The 15,101-nt window shown below is 36.4% G+C and overlaps 1 protein-coding gene across 1 annotated transcript in view; it reads left to right on the plus strand.

The window, feature by feature from the left end:
• The window catches only part of Apkc (atypical protein kinase C), a 193,361-nt gene that overhangs the window by 11,207 nt on the left and 167,053 nt on the right, over positions 1 to 15,101 (plus strand). Inside the window, exon 2 of the mRNA XM_049847043.2 lies at positions 358 to 1,027. Within this exon, the coding sequence (XP_049703000.1) occupies positions 400 to 1,027 (628 nt within the window). The 5' untranslated portion in view covers positions 358 to 399. The remainder of the gene's footprint in view (positions 1 to 357; positions 1,028 to 15,101) is intronic.

Consider the following 15,101-nt stretch of genomic DNA (forward strand, 5'->3'; position numbering starts at 1 on the left):
CCAGCTCCAGACACTCAGTAAATCTTTCATAAAATAAATTACCAGCCACATTTATACCTCTTAAACTAGAATCACTCGCCCATTTCACGTATGCATTAAAAACCCCGTAAAACCTTGATGAAGGCTCCGGATTGTTTCTCTCCTGATATTTTATTTATTCAGTCGTATCGTGTCCTCTAACGTCGCTCCAAGCGAAATATCACACAAACCCCGACCGCTCCAGAATATTCTATACGCTTGAATAATGTCTAGTTTTCCATAAAGAATGCATTTGCATACATGTTCGTTGTTGTGTTGCAACAGGCAGTTCTCGAATACGGCACGAACAAACACAAAACCATTTTATTTTTCGTTTAGTGCGACACATCGGAAACGGTGAAATGAAAAAGGAATGCAGTGATGGAATATTTGACCAGTGTCGGTGCATTAAAAACAGTGAAAATGTTAGTGCTGTCGAATATATTTCGTGCGAGCCATCCCCAAAATCAGATAGTGCCGAGGGAATTGAATTCTTTGGGAACAGAAAAAAGTGTCGGACAAATGGAAAAATCAAAAATAGTTTCACAAAATTCCTTAAGAATAAAGCAACGAACGAAAACTCGTGACAATATAAACGTCAGCCATGAGATGGACGATGCTAACGATGCAAAAAACGCGAGGCGAGACAAATGTCTCTCAAACAGCGTCGATGCCATCGTAACACATAATGATGCCAAAAGTAAAGTGATATGTAGTGCCAAAGGTTTATTAGAAACTAATTTAGACGATCTGTTCAATGATGTGCAGAAACTGGACGGCTGGAACGTAGAGCCAAAAAGTTTAGGTGCCAGTGAACCGACTTTAAGTTTTAGTGAGAATAATTCAAATTCTAAGGCTGTCAAGCGCCAATCTCTCGTGTCAGAAGATGATACGGATGATGATACAGCGAGTGATAGTGATTGCACGGATGAAGTGGTTCGGGAGCAGAGGATATGCATGGGAGCACGTCGCTTCGGTCACTTGCTGCGGAGGGTCATATCTAGAAATGGTAAGACGTAATTCAGCTATTATCTCTAATATGCTAATTAAAACCGCGATCCTTCTCGCTTTTAGACGAGAGGATTTCGTAACAGCGGTTTGGTAACCACAAACCGCATGCATGTATTAATGGATGACCTTTCATTAACCTGTGAGGATCCATCCTAATTAGAGATGCATTCGCTGAGTGTTTGGTTTCCATTCCGATCACGGTTAGAGGAAACAAAAACCTCGCTACAATTCATAACAAACAATTTGAAGACGACCAAGTTTTATAAAATAACAGCGAGGTCGGAAGCAAAGCGAATTGAGATGGTGTCGGTCATTTATTTGTTTTCAATTGTAGCAAATTGCTCTCGCTCTGATTGAGATGACCGTCGTAAAATCTTGTTACACGTTACAATTTTATCTTTGTCGTTCGCGCAGTTTCCTATTGGAACTAATGGAGGTTCCATAAAATTCTGCAGACATCGCAACTTTGATTTTTAACTCTTTTTGCGTCAATACTTTAGTAATTACGATGCGCTCTGCGACAGGGTTCCTGATATTTTATACGATTTTGGTATTTTGTGTCTTCTAATGACGGCATGATCTAGGATTTTACTTGATTTGTATCTGGATTAGTGTTTTAATTGTTTTCTCTGTATAGTTATCACCTGAATTGTTACTCAACATCCTATTTCGGATACGTACGTAAATAAGATATTGGTAGTCAGCAAAGCAGAATATCTACCACCATATTATTAACATTTACAGCATTATTATTCAGGAATCCATAATTCAATTAACAATCTCTTCTATAACCAAAATTATAAACCGAAAATCAAAGATATACGACACAGCTCAAGTAGTGCCTAGTGTAATCTTAAAACACATGTGGGCATCCAATCGGAACGTCGCGGCAGCAATCAGGGCCCGATACCATCAATCCGCCGCGTGGTTCGTTTGCTAATAGAGTCAACGAGATACGCCGAGAGTGGCTCATCAATATCGTCTGGTGAGATGTGTTGCGGATTACGGATTTTAAGATGCTGTTCAAATTGATGTTGGGTTTAGTGTGAATTTGTGGTTATAATTGTTTTGGTGTCGTGTGAGGTTATATTTTGAGTCTATGCTGTTGGTTTTGGGGTTTTAGGGAGACGGTTATTGTTTCAATATTGCTTATTTTTCTAATCCTCTCAGATCATATGGAATAACCCTTGGCTATAACAGTGAAGACAGTCTGCACCATGTCGTGGGACGTAAATAAGTTCCAAACAAAAATGTTCCAGTTTTATAATTGAGTTCTCCGAATGCTGTCTCAAGCAATTGAAGGAATTATTAGGTTTAGGTATGATGCTAAATGATGACAAATCTTGTGATACCTCAGGATACAAAGAAGTGTGCTCCATATTGTACCTAGAATTGAATTCTAGAACTGAACTAGTTCTAGGAATATCCATCACTATCCTAGCCAATCACAGCATCGTGGTTATTTATCTACTTTTGTTTACTTAGCAAAGTGAATAGATACGAATCAATTTGATTGGATCGCCATAGTCCTGTGAGAGATCAAAGATTGCTTTTACCATTATTGATTAAACCGGGTTGAAAAACTGTTGCAATCAATCGCTAGAAATATCAAAACTTTCCAATTATTTACTCGAAGGTAATTATTCGAAGCAAAAACTTCTGGTAAATTGCGAATGAAATGTATAATTTTAATTTTGAATTCCGACTCGGACCGTAGAAATATATCACGGCCAGAAAATTCTTTTAGTGCAGGAATTAAAATAAAAAGCTGAAGAGCTTGGCGTTCAATTTGAAAAGATTTTTGTACGAGCACGTGTGTGTATAAAATAACTGAAATAAGGCTTCAGTGAGCTGCAGTGCGCTGTTCTGGTGTTATTTGCCTTATCATTTTATGATTTGACGAATACCTGCCGCTTTGTGGAATATCCAGTAGAAAATCTCTAGTGTTCCAGGTTTTATACATTTGCCAGACTGAAGTTCAAGAATAGAAGCTCTTGAGTAGTACATTTAATGGTTATTAAATGTAGCTTCAGTTTCCTAAATAGAGCCTCTACCATTAACACCAAAGCTACAATTCTTATCTAAACGACCATCTGCAAATCGACAAAAACCTTAAACCTATTCTAACAATTTGCACGGTCTGGCAACGTCTAAACATGAGCCACCATCGGCCAAGTGGAACGAACTTCATGTTGCTGCAGGTACCCTCAAAACCGCTCACATGACCTCCAATGTTGACTACTTAATTAGCGTGTTTTGTGCGTAATCCTTATTTTATGGCTAACTGGGCTATGTCTGTTTTGGATTGAAGGTTTGGTATCTTGTCTAGATTGGTGTCATTATGGTTATGTAAAATATGAATTTTGTACTTGAGTATCCTTAGGACTTTGGTATCCTATAATCAGCACTAAGTATTGTAAATTTGCAGGAATCTCCTACGAAACAAAGAAATCCCACCACTCCTCTTCTCATCTGTAGTAGAATTTTTCTTAAAAACATTTCGTTGATAATTTTTTTTCAACTCAAAACTCTTTCATGCTGAACACAGTATCGCTTCCCATACTTACCGTCATTTACCTAGAATAGTTTGAACGACCATTTTACACTGAAACAAAAAAAAAAAGGCACCGTTAAGTACAAAGTCCGCTATCTTAACTACGAGCTTGGCGGTTAGTTGGGTAATTTTCAGCGAACTTTTACGTGCAATATCACTATTTGTTGTAAACTAACGTTCGACGTTCGAGTTCGTGTTAGCTGTTTAACTATCGTGTACGGTAACCGCAGTTTTGTGTTTAACTTTAATTCTTTGGTCAGCGTTTTTGGTCTTTTAAATTTTGTGTGAATTCATTTGTTTAATCAGCCAAGTACCTGTCTATCTGTCAGTCTTTTTGTGTATATGTAATCGTGTAATTTTGAAACATTAATTTAGTCGGTAGCAATTTCACAGTCACCTTTAGAGGAATAATCTTATATTTCATTTAACGTAAAATTAATAACAACTTTAATTCCAGTCGCTTAATGGTTGTCTCAACACATATCCATTTCATCGTCCAATTCCCGTTTGTTTTTAATCGCTGCACCAGCAATTTTAAACATACGAGTAAGCCCAGCTTCCCATTTGCATCGCCCAACTGCAGCAAACATTAACACATCTATTAAAACGAACCATCTAAAGCATTTCCCAACTTACCACGTTCATTTCCCAGCTTCCCGAAATATTATGACTAGTTGTCGGCCGTCATCTGCGAATTTCTCGCCTCTGTTCAAATTCCTTTCAGCTTCAGCTTTTAATAGCTCGGAAAATTTAGGCAAAGATTAAAATTGTAGGAAGCCATGCGCTTTGAGGAGTGATGGTAGAATCTTCATTATGGAAGGCGTCTTTTAGTTCGGGTTCCTGATGAAATTACTGTGATATTTTCTTTGAAGTTCGCTTTTAGGTTTTCTTGTAATTAGTTGCAGTAGTCTTTATGACACTGGCAGCTTTTGGAAGAGGTCATAGTTCTGTTATTGCTTTGTTTACGTGATCCTTCATTCTTCCACCCCACCGCGACCATACGAACAGAATGATTACAAAGAGCAATTTATGTCCCAACATTTAAATTACACGAAGTTTTTTTCCAATTTCTTTTCTTATCAACCACCTTATTCCGGATTACAATATAACTTCCTACGTCGGTGCCTAAAGTGTAATATAATAGGGTAATCGTAAAAGTTAAAAACTCGTTAGTTGCGTTGGACACGAAGTTTTGCGGCGCGAGGCTTTTGCACGCCTGTACAATGTACATTTTACCTGTACTCTGAAAAGCCTATACAACTGAGAGGAACGCGATCATTAACACACGTCAAACTTTTTTTGTTGTTGAATGACTAATCTTTTATAGCGAGGTATTAGACTTGAAAACAATGGGATGTGAGTTAGAATGATCTATGATTCATAGATCTAATTTCGTATCTGGTTATTTGAAAAATTTGAAAACTCATTTTCTACCAGTACACATTTTGAGCATCATCAGTTCATCCCTTGATTTATTCAAGAGATTTTTTTGAATGTTAACAGTCTGACCAAGGAGTATTGGGTTGCCGCTCCTTGTAAAGCACTGGTACTCAGCTACATCCAGTTAGACTGGAAGCCGACCCCAAGGTAGTTGGGAAAAAGGCTCGGAGAATGATTATGTTAAAGACGCCGTAGGCTGGTTACAGGAAAATTGCACTTACTACTAAACATTCATTTACATAAGTCTTAAAAACAAAGATGTAAGTTTAGTTTTAAACACAAGACACGACATTAAATGCACATTGCACACAGACTCACCGTTTATTTGCATTGCAAATCGCACAATTATTTAAAACGGAGAAAGCCATTTTATTATTTTGAAATCCTCATTCGAGTGTAGGTACTTTATAAGCTAATCCTGAACAATGCATTTGCAGTAGAGAAGCATGTAATGGGATGATAAATATTTGCATTTTATATCTCTTTGATACTTTCATCGATTGGATTGCTGTTTTCTCCTTTGCGGTTAGATTAGCATTTATTAGTTGTGGATATAAACTCGTGCATTATATTACTTAACTAGAAAGATAAAATGTAAGTAACTACCATTTTTAACCGACTTACCAAACAGAAGGAGGTTTTCATTGCGGATGTTTGTATGTTTTGGCAACGTTGTTTATTTTAGTCTGCAGTGCATAGTTGTCTGTGCAGGGAATTTTTGCGTTTCTCGTACCTAATGAATTTATTGTTAACGATGATGATAGCTATGCGCCAACCTACAAACAGTTGCCGTGATTAGGACACTTGAGGATACTTATCGTCCATCTTTTAGATAACCACACCTATCAAAAAATATGTGAATAATAACAGGATCAATGCAATCTTAAATACGTGCATTTACTAATAGTGTGGTTCTATATTCAAATATAAGACGCTCTCTAAACTATTCTATAGTTGGTACTATAACTTAAAAGCCGGAAGCAGGAACATTCACCAAGTTCATGAAGCCACTACTGAATTCAGACATAAAATAATACTGCGGTGTTTGCTATTCTCTTAAGGCCACTGCATACCAACGAATTTACGCTCAGAAATTGCTATAATATTTCTTAAAGATAAGTACGTACTGTGGTAGTAAAATTGTTTGTTATTCCGTCGATCGTATAGTTTCGTTTCAATTTCCTTGTAATATAAACCAATATACAAACTAAATATTCTCATAACTCTGAGAACTCAAAGATTTGTCGATGTTATCACATAAAAACAAATAGTCACTAGTCCTTTTTACATTCGTAACAAATCTCGCTCATATCTCATCGCAAAATATATTTAAAAGGGTACAAACTCTTTACATCCTAATACGTAGGTATGGTCCTTTTGCCCAATCCCGATTATTGGTAACCTTTAATACCCACACATCAATCGGTTCCCACTTATCGTCAAAAGGGCCACAATCTTACCTCCAACCCACGCCCCCATGCATGTTTTGCTATAAATATTGTGGATAATTCGATTTTACCTCACATTATTGAGTATAACAGCGAAATGCCCACAAAATATCGTCGTAATGGCCCGCCGAAGCCATTTATACGTAACGACATAATCCGTGTCGTGTCGCACTACGATAATAGCTACAAAAACTACATAAGCGTTGTTGTGTAAATCATTTGTGGGTCAAATATAAGAGGACTTTAGTAGTTCAACTTTGATTAAACTTTTAAACTGAGATTTGGTTGAGGACATAATTATTGTCGAAGTTTTTTTTGTGTTTAATTATAGAAGTATACGTTTTTATAGCTTCCCGTGACGTCCTGTATGTTAGGACGATCTCAAATCGGAAACCACGTCACCTGCCTGAATTCCATAAAGTAAATAACCACTAGAGAGCGCACTCGCCAATTTCTTCTAAGAACACGACTCACCACTGCGGGCGGGGGGACGCGGCATAATCCGCGGCTACTATTGGTCAGTTCACGGTCGCTACTAAAGGATCGTACTGATCGTAGCCTTATAGTACGCGCAAAATCACTAACTTTTGGCGAGCGTCGGGGCACTGTATGCGCAGTCAAGTGGTTTTATAGTCTTTGCTGAATTCAAACTCAAACTCAAACTCAAAATTTTTTATTTCAAATAGGCCTATGAAAGCTCTTTCGAAACGTCAAAGTTAGGTGCACGGTTCCAAAGAGTTGGTCTCATGGAGAAGAACCGGCAAGAAACTCCATGGACACTCTTTTTAAAAGAAAATAAAATAATTACAAACATACAGTTTTCTATCTAGTCCTGAGAATGTTATACAATCCAAATTGAGCTAAAAATGTATTCATAAATTATATAAAATAATTTTAGTGCAATCGTTACTGGAAAAATAATTTATACAATTCAAAGAAAAAATATATTGGGTAACCAAATTCTTATATAATGCAATTTGGGGTCTTGCTGGCTTGGTCTGGGCGGAGGCACTCCCGTGCCCGTGGTCGCCGGGGAAGCCACATGTGCAGAGAAAAAGAAAAAACAATATTAATTTAACGCCAGGCATCACTGTCATTAATGTAATCCTGAATTTTATAATACGCCTTTTTAATCAAAATGTTTTTAACTACATTTTTAAACTTTTTATCAGTGAGATCAAGGATACATTTAGGTAGCTTGTTATAAAAACGTACACAATTCCCTAAGAACGACTTATTTGTTTTTGTTAGCCTAAGCTTGGGAACCACTAATTTATGTTTGTTACGTGTATTTAGCTGGTGGATGTCTTTGTAATTGGCTAAGAAGATAAATTTGAGCTGTGCGAAAAACCATACTGACATACAAACATGTCGTGTCCTACATCTTCACCGCAATAGTGCAAAAATAACTCAATTTCATTACAACCAAACATCTGGCTACGATTTCCCAAAACATTTTAAACCACAAAATACTTAATTCGCTTATTTACTCTGCGGTTGGTGGGGCCGCCGATACGTTACCTAAAAGTCCCCAAAGAAAATGGATGGTTGCGGCTTTAATCCAACACGTACTGTTAAGTGCAGCTTTCGATAATGGCAATCCAATTAGTGTTATTCCCACTAAGAGATTCTCCTCCCGTAGATCGGAATGTAGAAGTTCGCGGTACACAAGTTTTGTGGCTTTGGTAAGATGCAAGCGCGCTTCTAAGAGTATTTGACTTAGAAAATCAGGTTAAGAACAATGGGATTTTTTCGGATGCATTGTTAGTCTAAGACTTATATGATCGTCACTGTCTATGCTGATAGGAAGTCATTGTAAGGTCGTTAACAATATCAAAGAAAGCTAAAACATCATTAAATTGCTGTCACACTAACGTAGACGCGCTTATCGAACACGATGATCAGTGCTATCACGCACTTACGTACTTTTGGAAAAAGGAGGATGCTTCAATCTTCCTATCAAAAATAGCCCATTATCATTTTATAACCACAACAACCAGAAATATAAGTAAAATCACTTCAAACTCCAATAATCCACATCGGATCGACCGACATGCTTGACTAATCATGGCCCAGTTTAATCACTGCTCGCCTAACACTTGCTTATGCAACCGTAAACGATACACACAAGTCTAAACTACTGTATTTTTCTCTCTATATACTCATGTTTTCGCTTATTGGACATGCGTGACCAGCTAAAAGTGTAAGAGTGCTTTGTGGACACGCCTCTTGCCACCGATTCGGTCCATCAACCAAATTGGCTATGTCATTCGGGTGTGTCACAATAATGAACGTTTTCGACGAAAGTGGAACTAAATAGTTGGACAGTTTCTATAGGTATGACCAGTAGAAAAATCTGTGGTACAAGCTATAGTCAGCTGTTTCTTCCTTGTAAGAATCACTTTGCGCACCTTGATAGAAAGAAGCAGACTACAACCTTTGCCTATAAATAGGCTATCCAACACCGAAATAATGTTTTAAATCGATCCAGTTGTTTCTGAGATAAGCACGTTAAAAGGAAGTTTATATTTCTAAAGATTACGAACTTAACATAGCTACATATAATATGGTTTCAATATGCCTAAGTCTGAATATTCGAACCGACTTAAACATTCGAAAAACTGAGGCTTGATAGAGAAAATCTTGAAGATGATGGAAAACAGCACGCGAAGCAGGGTAAAAAGAAAACTCTGGGCTGGTAATGAGATGCGCTGCTTCTGAAAACCTACAGTTTTAGAGGCCAGGGCTCAACTCCTTTTTTCCATACCTGTCTTTAGGAAGCCTGATTACCAAAAAGAAGAAGAAGAGTTAATAGCGTATTTAACAAAATATCACACAGATTTTTCATTCACCTTCGATTGTACTTAGAAGATGCGTATAAAAAGACCAAATATCATCTGTAGTTTATATTTCTGTTATTCAAATGGTAAAAAAGATCAGCCTGTAAACTTACTTACATAAGTCACTATAAAAGATTTTATTGAATGGCCTTATTTCCGAATTCCATTATTGTCCTTTCTCCGCAAATTATTCGGGATCTTTTTGACAGCGGTCATAATGTTGACCTCGAATGAATTAGCATATTGTAATGAGAAATTAATTTTTACACTGTTTTTGAGCCGCTGGTGGTTTTGAAACGTGATAACTTAATTAATTTGGCTGGGAAATTGGTTCAGATTTAGTCTGATTTTTATTTTAATCGGCAAAATTAAAACAAAAATTGAGTTTGATTTGAATCTGTCATTATAACTACTTGTAGAATTGTTCGTAATGAATTAATTTCCTTATTTACCTACGTCTTAATTACTTTCGCCAAACGTTGATTAAATGATAAGAATTACTTTTCTATCAAAATATTTCTTCGAATACATGAAAAGCAGTTAACGCTGGCCACACTTGATTTCCCACTTATCTTAATAAATAAAAGCGCAATAAACTAGACGCGAATTAAACACCGTTTATCTATTTAAACCGGGATTGCGCTTTCAATTGAACGGCCAACATCCTGTGGACACCGGTTCCAGAGACATTTTTATATTGAGGCCGAAGTTTACCGACAACATAAACGTCAGTTTAATTTAAACAACTGTTTACTGTAAAGGAGATGTCTTAAATTCCAGCCCACTATATGTACACTGTACAGTATCTCGAAAAATCCAGAAAAATCTATGGTATTCGGGAAAAAATTGTTATAAATTGCTTAGATGTATACTTTGTACTTGTGTTGCAATCTCAAGTGTATATTTTTGTGTTTACAACCAAACAAAACCAAATTAAATTAATTGGATCAATGAAAAATGTTTTAAATATTTTCTCCCTTTTTTTAGTATGGTATGGTGAACAAACAGTGGGCCTATGCTCCTTTTCACCTTTTCTTCTATTTCACTACATTTTGAAACATCTTCTTTTCACATACCTACGATTTTAAAAGTTAATCGTTGTTTTAAAAAAATCGGACGTTTATGTTATCAGTGAAATTGGGCTTTAATGAGAAAATACCGTAAACGGCCGGAACATCTTAGTTAACTGATACTTAAGTTGTTTGTTTTTTACCATTAACGGTTTTACTTGACAATAGTTTTTCTGACGGTAATTTTCCGCGTTTCTTTCAACGGATGTTGTGACAACATTTACCGTTTTGTTAGCACAAAATGTATTGAAAAGTAACGGGTGTGAGTTTTTTGGCTTGTTCAATATTATTGGGTATTACTTGATATGTGTCAGGTATAAATAAAGTATCTTGTGTCACGGTAAATAAGTGTAAGATAGACGCCTAGATACCTATGTATTTTTGGCTAAGCGATAATTTTGTCACGAACGTTTTTGCCCATGTGTTTTGATATGTTTATTGATATTCCCAACTTAATAAAATATTTTATGCATAGAGAAAATTTAAGTAACTTAGTCGAATCTGTTCAATAATTGTGCCTGTCATAATAATGACCAGATTTGTACGACCTTTTCTCCAATAGTACTTAAAGAAGGATGTAGAAAGCACATAACATTACTTTGTGAAAGTTTTATCTGTATATAGTCAAGAGTCGCTTCACTAAAAAAACATTAAACACCTTAATGAATTTAAAACCCACGTAATCAATCACTACTATATTCTACTCCCATACTATAGGTTAGCTCACCATTTCTCTTCGATTTCCCATATTTGTCTGTGGGATTTAATTTATAGCTCATACTGGAATATGATTTATTGTTATGACTCACATTATTGGTGATATAGCGGCGTATGTGAGAAAACTCGGGGTTAACAAACATTATTAAGAGGTTAAACGAGTTAGGCACACATTTTCAGCAGCAATAACTTTCATGTAAATTTTCTTCGCAAGTTTGTTTAATGTAGTTATAGATTGTAAGAGAATATCGTTATTATCGTACACGTAAGAAAATACTATCTAATAAAGTATTTCATTTTAATATTCGCATGTCAAGAGCAAAAACTGAATGACTTAACAAAACGATTTTCAAGAGCTAATTTTCACATTACGAACAATGTAGGACATAATGAGATTTTCGGTGCACTCCCACAGGCTTGGAACTGATAGATTAATATCATCCCAGTGTCTGGGTCTCGGTTATTACTCTACACACACACACACACACACGTACGCACAGACACACACACTGCATGTGTTTGCACGTTCTCAAAGACTGAGCTGCATTGACGACGTGCAAATAAATTAATCACAGGAGGCTGCATTCTAGTACAATGTACAGAGATATTGTTTGTTAGGGATTTATAGGAATTGTAATTAATCATGTTTTGTGTGTGAGGAATTGAGAGTCTCTGTCAATCTTTGAATTCGTAAGTTGAATTCGTTAATTTTATGCCGAAAATCGCTCGGATGGAAAAATCCAATGAATAGATAATGGATATACGCTATATTCTTACCTATGTGGTTTATGAGTTCGAAACGATAAATGATCACGGATTTACATGTTGTAGTAGAAATTAAATTGCATTCTTACTTAGCTTACTGCAGCAGTGATTTAAAGATTAAAGCCATGTATTCACTGAGAAACAATTGTTTATAAACACTGTTTCAGAAACAATAGAGGAATAAGCCATGTATTCACTGTGAAACAATGTTAAAATTATATGTTTCTGAAACAAAATTATTTGTTTCAGAAACATATAATTTTGTTTCTGTGGACGATGGAAGAGTTTCCGAAACATTGTTGCTGCAAACATCGTTCTGATGTTTCAGAAACTGTGAATCTGAAACATTGTTTCACAGTGAATACATGGCTTATTCCTCTCATACATCGAAACAATGAAAGCTCACACTACAACATCACCCAAGAACTAAGAAAACACACAGATATAGACGTCATAACGTCTCATTCTATACCCATCCTATCCTTCACAGCGTGAACTAGAATGCATTCAATTCAACCACACCCACGTACTAACAATGGCGTCTCAATCTTGGTAATTTCTCGTCTCGAATATGGCTTTCATGCCTCCATTAAGGGACATTTCAATAGTAATATTGGAAGTGGCCCAATCGCTGGACTTTCGGTCCATTGTCCGTTCGCTTTGGTGCAGAAACCATTGCATCCTTATTAGGTAAGCAGTCGAAATGTTTGACTTCAGTGAACAGATGGTATTAAGGCTTTTATGGTAGTGAAAGTTATCTTTTGAGACTCCGTAGGAAGTTTATGTGTTGGACGATTTTTGAAAATTTTGATTGATAGAGAGGGTGGTAAACTCGATCGAAGAATTGTGAAGTGTGGAAGCGAGATGGGGAGGCCTTTGCCCAGTAGCGGGACATTAAAGGCAATAATAATTTGATTGATAAGGATCATTAAAACAAAGTGCTACCATCATATATGTTATATAACAAAAAGCGCCTCACTAAAACCACAAAGAAAACCATCATAATCTAACGACTTACACAACACTCTAATTCACAATTTAATGATTGAACACTTCAACAAACGCCGCGTCAATGGTGCAGTAATTAAGCGTAAGTAAAAGTCTCAAGTCACGGTGATCGACATTGTTCTAATGTTATTGAAACAATGGGAGAAAGCGAATCAAACCGATCTATTGGTCTTTACGCAACTAGGTTTGATGCTATGTCGAATGGTTTGGCGCCACATGATACAGTTATACAAGAATATAAGGCTTACAATGATTTGGGACAAGACGCGTAATTCATCATCATCCTCCGAGCCTTTTTTCCCAACTACGATAAGACGCGTAATTATTGCATTATAAAAATGAAAATTATAGCTTGTCAGAAATTGGTTCCTAAGAGGCATGTAATATTTTGGTCTAAGACGCACGACAAATTACTTTGTTAAAACATCAATTTATGGTTTGTCAAAAATTGCTCCTTTGATGCATTTGTCAATAGTAAATGGGTCACGAGGAATCATTAATGTGAATTAATGGTAAAGAGATAATGAATTGGTAGTGCAACTGCTATGACTAATCTTAGTTTCTGGTCACGTATCTTTCTACATATGGATCGGTTTGACGATTACAGTTGAAAACGATCCCTTTATTAGAAGTCACGCTATCCATACAAGTTGCACTTATGTAATTAAATGAATTAAAAAACGTGCTACAATATACGTTATTCGTAAATTGTGATACGTATGTAAGAGTACTTTGAGGTGATTCTTAATTTTGCTAATAACACATTAATCGTAATAATGTAGCAATCTATTGGTGTAATATTTTTCAGTGTATGTGTTTCACATAGACAAACCTATATTTTGTACTAGTTTCTGCCAGCGGTTTCACTCGCATCCCGTGTGAACCTTTGCACGAACCCGCCTATAGCTTTCCTCGATAAATGGGCTATCTAACACCGAAAGAATTGTTCAAATCGGACTAGTAGTTCCCGAGATTAGCGCGTTCAAACAAACAAACAAACTCTTCAGCTTTATAATATTAGTATAGATATTAACAATTCCTTTTTTTATTATTTCAGGTAAGTTCGAGGTTCACAGCCGGTATCGCGTATCAAAGGTATAGGCGTATTTGCAATAGTCACACGGTTGGACATCAATTTCCCGAAACCCAAGGGGACGGTTGGTCGAATTAATTGTTCTCCCTAATCAATTCCATTTAATTTGACAAGGGATGTTTTATGCTATTTTTACCCTTTGTTTGATAGGTAATTTGGAAACTAATTTTCAATTCTTTATTTGAAAAACAAAAGGTTACGTTATTCCTGTTTAACAAAAACTACCTGTTCTACGTGGTTTCGTCCGCGTACCGGGGAAACTTCTTCCCGTACCCGGACAAAATATAGCCTATGTTACTCGGGAATGGTAAACCTTTACAGTGGAAGAATTCTTCAAATCAGTCCAGGGTTACTGAGGCTTCAGGGTACAAACAAAAAAAAATGATGTTTCTGTGTCTACCGTATAAGTATAACCTTATATAACACATTAAGTAACCTACCCAAACACTAATTTTCTTTACCTCTATGCAAAACAATCATGAAGAAAATTACAATTACCAAACCACAAAGTAAAATGAACTCAACAGGCGGGTCACAGATCAAATATGCAGAAGCGACAGCCGACTGACATTTTTATTATTCACCGGCCACCGGGAATGTACAAACTGCAACAAATACACACAAACACACAAGAAATACACGACAATATACACAGTAACGTTAGTAATTTGATCGTCAATACTGTTGTTTGCGTACTATATTATTTACTTGCGAAAGGCAGTCGATAGGTCGTGCACGTAAATTGCAATATGTACGGAGTACAGTCGGGATCAATAGTGGTCTACAAGTTTTCACAAAAGTTTTTGTAGGATCTTGTGTCAATATGACTTCACTTTAGTAATAGAGCGTAAGGGGTAAATCGACATTGTTCTTTCATGATGTTCGAAACCTTTGTAGCTGACTGTACTTTGCTCACCGAAATGTCACATGATTTTGAGTGAGAAATAAATCTCATGCTGTCAACATTTCTTTAAAGAATATTTGATTTACGGAATTGTGCGTTATTCAGAATTGATTGACGTGCCACGACATACGGGGGCTCGTGGCTCACTCTGTTACAAGCTAGCTGACAATATGATGGCAGCAAAATGGAACCACATAACCAAAACATATTGATCCATTCGTTAAACTTTAACG

Source organism: Helicoverpa armigera, chromosome 18, assembly GCF_030705265.1.
Source record: "Helicoverpa armigera isolate CAAS_96S chromosome 18, ASM3070526v1, whole genome shotgun sequence".
NCBI lineage: Eukaryota > Metazoa > Arthropoda > Insecta > Lepidoptera > Noctuidae > Helicoverpa > Helicoverpa armigera.